The following is a 9,060-nucleotide window of genomic DNA, read 5'->3' on the forward strand; positions in this document are numbered from 1 at the left end:
ACTGCTAAGGCAGCTGCACCCTGGTGCGACCATCACAAAGCAAGAGACCGGAGAGCTAGAAAGGCGAGGCTCACCACCCATTTATCCTCCGCCTTTCAATTAGCCCCACATGTGATTATCGGCCAGGTTGGCACAATTAACTAACTCAACTAGTGATGTGTGAATGTTTGTGCGTCACCTGAATGTGTCCTTTGGTGACTTGTTGGTTCATGTCCTCTGCTCATTAAGAAAAAATTGTTTAATGGAGTCTCTTAACTTTTTCTTCTTGAGGTACTGACATTTTCTATGGATTTCAGAGATTGCTCTTTGCCCAACATGTCATTGCCAAATTCCGCGTCAACCACCTCTCCCCCCCTCCCCCGGCCCCGCCCCGTGAGTTCCCATGTTACTCTTTTGGTGAAATCTTTAGATGCATGTTTCTTCTGGTTACAAGGTCCCAGTCAGCTGTTTCATGGTTTTCATTATCCTTGATAGCGTGTTTATACCATGCATTAGGACCCCTGGGCTTGTCCCTATGTTTTTCATCGACGATCTTTATTGATGTAGAGTGTACATTTAGGTCTTTAATCCATCTTGAGCTCATTCTCATATATGGAGTGAAGTATGTAAGGCAGGTATGGGTCCTGATGCATTTTCCTGCAAATGGAAGTCTAATTTTCGTAGCACCATTTGTTGAAGAGATTGTCTCTTCCCCATGTAATGTGTTTCTGTCCTTTGTCAATTAGTTGTCTGTAGGTGGATGGATTAATTTCTAGGTTCTCTATTTTGCTCCATTGATCCATGTATCTCTGGGACCACGAACAGGCTGTTTTGACTACTGTACTTGTGTAGTAAGGTTTTGAGAACAAGAAGTGATAAGACTCCTATTTTCTTCTTCTTTTTGGTTCTTCTTCTTAGTGCTGTGCTTATTCTGGGTCTCTTTTCTTTCCACAGAAAATCGGTGATTAGTTCTTCATCTCTTAAAAGAGATGCTGAGATCTAGATGGGAATTGCATTCATTATAGATCATTTGGGGTAGGAGTGCCATTTTCACAATGTTATCTTCCTAGCCATCAACATGGTGGGATCTTCCATTGATGTAGGCCTCATTTGTTTTCTTGTTTGTAGTGTCATGTTAGGCTGCTCATCACAAGATTAGCAGTTCAAAACCACCAGCAGCTCCACGGGAGAACAAGGCTTTCTCCTCCCATGCAGAGTTACAGTCTGGAACCCTACATGAGTAGGTCTACTCTGTCCTATAGGGTCACTGTGACTCAGAACTAACTTGATGGCAGTGAGTGTGGCTTTTGAATTTGGTAGTTGTTTAGTTTTCTTTGTACAGGTCTTTTGTTTCTTTGGTTAGGTTTATCCCTGTGTATTCATCTTTTGTGTGGCTGTTGTAACTGGTCTTATTTTCTGGGGTTCTTTGTAGCGTTCTCTTCATTAGTGTGCAGGCATCCAATTGAATTTGGTACCTTGCCACATGGTTAAATCTTTTTTCTTTTTGTTAAATCTTTTCATTAGTTCCAACAATTTTCTTGTTGAGTTTTGGGGGGTTTCTTTCTGTAGAATCATATGCTCTGCACCTAGTTTTATTTCTTCGTTGCCAGTTTGGCACTCTGATTTTCCCTTCTTTAATCCATCCTGCTATTCGAGAAGTGCACGTAATAACCAGAGTACTAGCTTCCACCTTGAGCTGCGACAGCCGAGGGACGACATCCCCGGTCCAAAACACTTTTGGAAGCCGCCACCCTCCAAACCCTGGGTTGCCTACCATTGGGTTTTATGTGAGAAATAAATTTCCATGTTGTGTTTTAAAATCCCTTGTCATTGAGTCATTCTGACTCATAGTGACTGAGATAGTTTATTGTGCCAGCCTGGCTGATAAACGCAGGTGGGATTGACTGAGGGGTGGAGAGATGGATGGCTTGGTGAGCCTTGCCTTTCTTGTCTCTCGCTCTGTGATCATCGGACCAGTGTGCGGCTGCCTTGCTTGTTCTGTGCTTCAATTTAAAGGCTACACAGCCTGTGGGATGCCTAGCCTGTGGACTGTGTTGCTGTAAGTTGAGGTCCCTTTAAGACTTCTCTGGAGCTGGGGACTGGCGATTGGTGACCTGCCTTGTGATTGGCTGCTGTGCTGACATAGCCTAGCTCTCTCTACAAATAGAGGAAGATCTGGCATCAGATAGAGACTTGAAGGACTGCTAGTCTCTCAACTTTCTCTCACGGACGTGAGTTGCACTAAGCCATTTATAGTGCTTCTAATTTAACTGTTTATTTCTTGTATTGTATATTTATCTGTATATGATTTAACATTTCATTTCTCGTTATATATCTAATTATCTTTATGATTTAACATTTCATTTCTCGTTATATATCTAATTATCTTTATAAATAAATATATTATCAGGAATTTGGTTTTATCTCTCTAGAGAACCCTGTCTAACACAGTGACCCTACAGGACAGAGTCAAACTGCCCCATGAGATTTTCCAAGCTGGCTTCTTCCTTTCTGTCTGGCAGCAGCCATCAGGTAAGCCAAGAAGGGTGCCTACAAGTACATCCAGGAGCTATGAAGGAAGAAGCCGTCTGATGTGGGGTGCTTTCTCCTGTAGGTCTGCTGTCAGCAGTACCACTGACTCTCTGCACTGCACCAGGCACCGGGCCCACCCCAACCCACTCCACCCCACCCAAGGAGCTCAGACTGGGATACAAGACCAAACCAGGTGATGTCCTCTATTGGAGCCATGTGCATCACGGTGGCTGCAAACTCCCAATGCTCAAGGGTGCAACCTATGGCAACTCTGTCCATCATGGTGTTAAGAGCTGAAACTTGTGCCTGTTGTGGAGGAGCAAGCTAGACCCCACGGTGGGGCCCTAAGAGTCCTGAATTCTTACTGGGTTGGTGAAGATTCCACAAATAATTTTTTTGAAGTTACTCTCATTGATCGGTTCCATAAAGCTATCAGAAGCTCAGGGGGATCACCAGCACAGGAGATACCCGGGCTGATGTCTGCAGGTCTCAGAAAGGGTCACCAATTCCACCACATTCTCAGTGGTTCTCGCTGCTCCGCTTGGAGAAGGTACCACCCTCTCCAGACCTGCCGTTATCACTGATATCAGTGATGGTTGCGAAACTCATGACTAATAAACCATTTAGGACAGTTATGTCCACTTAAAACTGTCCTTTGTTGCAAAGGTAGTGATCAGATTGTTTCATGAAACCGCAATACTGTTTGAGGGGAAAACAGTTCTTTTCCCAGGCTGTCGTTTTAATGGAAGTAGACGGTCACGTCTCTCCTGTGAGCAGCGGGTAGGTTCAAACCACTGACCTTCCCGTCAGCTTCGGCCACTGTGCCACCAGACTCCATCTCGGTTGTAGACTCACGGGCACGGAGTCGATTCTGACTCCATGGGTTTCTGAGGCGGTCCTTTAAAAAAAATTTTTTTTTAATTTAAAGAGAACTTTGTTAAGTCTTCAATGTGACAAAGGCAAGGTAACTGCAGAGACAGATCATCTGGAGGAGGAGCCTATTAGTCTGGGTCACAATGGCGCCCAAGGGTTTGATGAGACACGGGGCCTTGAAAAGGGCATGGGATATCAAAGGAAACTCACAAAAACATGGTTGGCCGCAGATCAATACATCTTTGTTACCGGTTGAACTCCCAAAGCGGGATTAAGGGTCATGATTGGGACACAAACATGGCGCTAGGCAGAGAAGCTTACAATATTGGTCCAGGAGCTTCCAGGCATGACTCCCTGTCGGCTGAGCTCCATCAAGGGCACATCCAGCTCAATCCCTAAGGAAGACTGTCTTCCCCGGGCTGGTGGAGGGTGTGAAGCTATAATACATTTTAACTGGTGCAGGGAGCCTCATCTTTGTCCCCTGGAGCCCTTTGTGGGCTTGATACTTGCTTTGCAGCTAACAGTCCAATGCTCACCCCGCAGTGCCTCCAGGCCTCCTTCTGTGTTGCTAAGTCCTGGTTATTTCCTATCTCTGTTAGGCCCAGCTGAAAGTCATCCTTGGCCAGGTCTCATGACTGATATCAACAAGCACCCTCACGTGAACCCTCTGAGGGAGCTACTATGGGGACACCATCCCAAGCCGGCCTTTCAAGATGGAAAAGGCACTCAACTACCTTCCTCGAGGTATTTCATAGTAAGGTTGCTGTCAGCGTGCCCCCGTCGCCCCCAAATGTGTTGTAAACCCGACTCACAACCGTGCATGTAATCTCATTGGGAATACGATTTTGTTGTTTTTGTTGTGAATGAGGCCATATTATTGTGGGGTATGTTTTAAGCCAATTCATTACCTTTGAGATATAGAAAGAGCAGATTAAATCCATACAGTAATGGATTAATAGTTTCTTGGGGGTCTGGCAGGGGAGGTTGGGGGGAAATGAGGAGCTAACAGCAAAGAGGGCAAGAAAGGAGAGAATGTTCTAAAATGGACTGTGGTGGTGACTGCGTGGCTCTTTCCTGCGCTCATTGAATTGTCTGCTGTGGTGTAGCTAGGGATTATGTCAGCGGGACACTCCTGCCTGGGGGAGTCAAACGTGTCAGTGGTCAACCTGCCGACACCTCCTTGGTGTCAGAAGCCTTTTGTGTCAGAGCAAGACGTACAGAGACGCTCTCTCTGCCCCTCCACCTTCCTGCCTGCCTCAAAGGGTGGTCCCATGTGGGCTGCACAACCCTGAAGAGCTGCCAGGGCCCGCCTGAGTTCCTGCTGACCATGGATCCATCAACCTCCGCACCCGCCAGCCTGTGATCTTCTTGCTTCCCCATCCCCAATCTGCATCACCAGCATGTGGCTACGTGAGTCCAGTGAGGGATGTATGGACGAGCATAGGACTTATGGATGTGGGCTGGACTGGGGTGCCTTCTTGATATATAAATACTTCTTAATATAAAGCTCTTTCTCATCTAGAGGAACGTTCCTGGATTTGTTCCTCTAGACAACACAGCCTAACAGAGAGGATAGGGGAATTATATGCCACTAAAACTGTTAACATTTTCAAAAGTAGATTAGGCAAGAGGGGAAAATACCTGCGCTGTGAAGTTGGACAAGGAAATAGGAATAGAAACTGCCAAGAGACAAGGACCTTCCTTGAGAAAGAACCGAGAGAAATAGGAAGCCTTCTCGTAGAGCCGGCTTTGGCCGTGAGGACTTACAGCTCCCTAAACTCCGAGAAGAGAAATCTGTTTGTCCAGCCGGCCACTTGTGTTCTTTCTGTTCAACAGCATGAAGAAACCAAGACAAGTTGCCGGGAGAGAAACCTACCACTAAGCGACAAGGACAAACCTTCATGAAGACCCTCAGGCAGGGCCCGTCTTTGAATACATTTTCGTTTGAGAGGGTTTGATAGGAAACAGACCGCCAAGCAGGCCTGCCTGGATTCTCGTTCTCTCGCTGACAGGCCCTTGCTTAGCCTTGAGCTGGGCTCTTCCTCTGTGAAGAACGATGGAGTTGACTCCCTAGGTTTCTGTCTCACACCGAAATTCTTGTCCATCTTTTTAAAACCTTGTTGGGTAGACAAAAAATCCGTATCCAGTGCTTACTGCAGTGCCTGGCATGTGACCAGGTGCTCCAGCAACATGGGCTTACAGAGAACGGTACTGTTTCCAAGGTACCTGCCCCGGAGGGATGCTCAGTCAACCCTTGCCGAGTTCCCTTGGGGTGCTTTCTGGTCCCGAGAGCCCCCGCTCGCCCGGCGTCTCGTAGACACACTAGTATCAGCAAGAGAACCCAAGGAAAGGAGTGAGGTTTCACACAACAGAGACCCATGGGAGGGAAAGAAAAACTTAAAGAAACCAGCAGCTGAGGAGGAAATACACTATTTATTTACAATTCTTTCACTTTAGCCACAATTTCCCATACAAACGTAAAAACTAAAAAAATAAAACCACCACTTGGGGACACAAGTGTCTTTCTTTAAGTAGTCCAGTCGCGAGAGGGTGACAAGCCCTCTCCCGCAGTGAAGGAAACGGCTGAGGCACACCGAGGGGGAAGGGAGGAAGAATGCCTGAGAAAGAGCTCCAGATGAGAGGTGCCACACACACTGGTAGGGTGGGGCGTCGCTGGCCATGAGGCTCACGGGTCACCCCCTGGGGACTCTGCTCGGCTTTCCAAGAGGAGGACAGCTGCTTGCCACCGTCCCCCACACCCTCCAACTGCCAGCCCCCGAGAATCACACGGAAGTCACCGGTCTCATGAGCTGCAGTGTGCAGTGTGATGGTGACCGTGGGGGACACAGAAGGCCTGTCTCTGAGAAGACCCCCCAAACCAAGGGAGGCACAGGAGACCCGCTTTCCTTGGCACAGGCTGCCCAGTTACAGCTTCTGCCCTAAGTGACCGTTACAAACAAAAGCCGCCTCCAGACTCCAGGAAAGGGCAGAGGGGAAAATCATGCTGGGAGGGAGGCTCCCGGGGCCGAGGGTACAGAGCCAGTCTGGTCCTCTCACTCTTTTCCGCTCGAGAGGGAAGGGAGCAGGGCAGATGCTCAGAAAGGCCCAGGGAGGAGTGGCGCGAGATGGGGACTCGGAGAGACAGATGGTTGGACGGCTGCCACTGGTCTGAAGAGTCGCTCCGTCTGCTTGGCCGCACGACTCCAGCAGACCCCCTCACAGGAGGGCGCCCCATGCCCCGAAGCAACCTGGAGTCGCTGCAGCTGCTAGGCTGGCGACGTCATCTGTGCTCGTGACCTAGATTGCTTTCACATGTTAATGCACATTATAAATATAAAATCATATCTGCTACAAAGAGGACATATACCTGTACATCTTTACTCATCTACATAATAACACAATTGACACATAATATCTTGGAGTGGGTCATCATTGGAGAAGGGTTTGGCCAGGTAAAAAGGCCCTCCTCCCTCCCCTGCCCTGATCCTTCTCAGGGGGTGCTGGGGCACCTGGTTGTGGGGTGCTTCCCGGATGGTTTTGGTGGGGCTAGTCTGGACACAGAAACTCAGACACCTATCGAGATGCTGACAGGCATGTATGTGCATACAGACACACGTGTGAGTGCAAGCACACACACACACACAGACATCTGGTGAGAAACAAAAAAATAAAATAATAACCCCTAGCCCTTGGGTGTAGGCCTCTTCCCAGAGTTATAAGCATTGGTACCTCCTCCATCTGAGAGCCATGCTTTTGAAGAGCTGCCCCTCACTGGCTCAGTCTGGGCAGAAAGGGATTGGCTAGGAAATCAGGGGCAGAGGTCAGGGGCCAGGAGTCTTTTCCATAAGGCGTTTTTTGACCTGCGAGCAAACAAACGATGTCACAGAGAACAATGGTACCGGTTGGGGCGGAGGGGGGAGAGCCTGTTGAGATCCGGAGCCTCCCCCTTCTTTTGTCCAGTTGCTTTTAGAGGGGCAGACGGCCCTGTCCCTCCATTTCCGTCCTCTCCCAGAGCTGGGCCATCCACGTGGCATGGAATACTGACAGCGGTCCGAGAGACATATCCAGAAGGTGAGACCTGGGCGGCGGGGCAGCTCTGTACAGCGGGAGTGTGCTTCCTGGCCGGGTCCACGGCTCGCCCAGTGGCCACAGTGATTGGATCTGCCATCAGAGATGGGGGCAGTCTGGGTCCGAGAGGGGGCCAGCACCTATCGGCGGTAGTGATTGGGTGCGTCGGCGAACATGTACTTGAGTCTGTAGGCCTCGGCGAGCAGCAGCCCGATCTCCTCGTTGCCCCAGTGTATCGTGGGTAGGTTCTGGAGCAGCATGAGGAGGCCCTAAAAAACAAGGAAGGTCTCGTTTTATTTTTTTTCCTCCCCACATTAACAGTAATTTATTATGGATTCTTACAGCACCAGTAGTGGCCCCGCATTGCATTTGTCTATTCAACAGCGTTATATCTCACACACAGTCTTGCCTAGGCGGTCTTAAATTGTAAACATTGGTCACACATCATCCTAATTAGTAGGCTTTTAGACAGGGAGTAACCACATAAACATATATGAGTATGTTTTCAAACCATTTTATTAGACACAATCCAGACTTTGATCGTCCCCAAACTACGGGCTGTGGGGCCAGCGGGCCTGTTCTCAGAGACCTCGGCCTAGGATGGGGCCTTCCTCCCGAACCACACATCCCAAAGGCCTCCCGCCTCCCCCTCGGCACACAGCCCTCGGCCCCGTCACCTTCGGGAAGCCTTGAAATGCCCCTTCCCTTTCTCCCATCCTCTAACACCTGCCTCTTAAACAGTATTGCAAACAGAGCAGCAACAATAAATACAGCTCTTTAAAAGAGAAAAATAATCACTCATCATCCAAATGCATCGCTAATTTAAAATATTCCGTTTCACTCTCCCCTCCCCCACATGCATATTTCTTTAAAAAGTTGTCATCATTAGGATTTTCTATGCTTTTTAATTATCTTTTTCCCCCTTTACTCTAATTTTCACATTTTTCCCACATAGCCTTCAGAAATGGTAATTCTCAATGTTAATATTCCATCATGTGTTGATGCTCCAATTTACCTATTTCCCTTGGGTTAGAGACTAATTTTCTGCTGCTGTTTTTTTTTTTTTAAACCTTTATTGGTAAGACAGCACTAATTATCGTTTTTGCCTTTGAATTTCTTCCCTCTGATCCTGATCTTCTCTGGTAGCCTCTGTCCTTTTATCTGGGCTTCTTCCCACTGTTCCCAACACACCTGGCCTATCCAGGCAGGCCCCTTGTCACCTGTTGACCTATGCCTCCAGGGTTTAGAGTGGGCTGTTCCCTTTTGCCTAAAATACCTTCTCTTTCCCACTCCATCTATCTAAGGTCTACTCAGCTCCCCATGCCCAAGTCCCCGGACTCGGGGTCTGTTCCCTCAGACAGTTCCTGAGCGGCTGCTGGAGATGGAAGCGAATGTGAGATCTGAGACGATCTCTGTCACGGAGCCACTCGTTCTGCTGCTTCCTCTTCTCCCTCTAAACTGGATTTCCGCTGGATTACAAAAAGAAGCCATTCAGAGACGGACAGGAGTGATTACATATGATTTCGAGGCCTCGGGCTGGTGTGTGTGTGTGTGTGTGTGTGTGTGTGTAAAAAAGAAAAGAAAGGGAATGTGAGACAAGAGTTTTTA

The 9,060-nt window shown here is 48.2% G+C and overlaps 1 protein-coding gene and 1 pseudogene across 1 annotated transcript in view; one reads left to right on the plus strand and one right to left on the minus strand.

Moving 5' to 3' along the window:
- LOC115871188 overlaps nt 1-3,095 on the plus strand; it is a 6,770-nt pseudogene extending 3,675 nt beyond the window's left edge.
- Nucleotides 3,096-5,798: 2,703 nt separating this feature from the next.
- The window catches only part of TBC1D22B (TBC1 domain family member 22B), a 79,502-nt gene continuing 76,240 nt past the window's right edge, over nt 5,799-9,060 (minus strand). The window contains exon 13 of the mRNA XM_004710742.4: nt 5,799-7,721. Coding sequence (XP_004710799.1) covers nt 7,593-7,721 — 129 coding nt within the window. The 3' untranslated portion in view covers nt 5,799-7,592. The remainder of the gene's footprint in view (nt 7,722-9,060) is intronic.

This window comes from Echinops telfairi, unplaced genomic scaffold (genome assembly GCF_000313985.2).
Source record: "Echinops telfairi isolate 266 unplaced genomic scaffold, ASM31398v2 ScPeMD7_3533;HRSCAF=4204_1, whole genome shotgun sequence".
Taxonomy (NCBI): domain Eukaryota; kingdom Metazoa; phylum Chordata; class Mammalia; order Afrosoricida; family Tenrecidae; genus Echinops; species Echinops telfairi.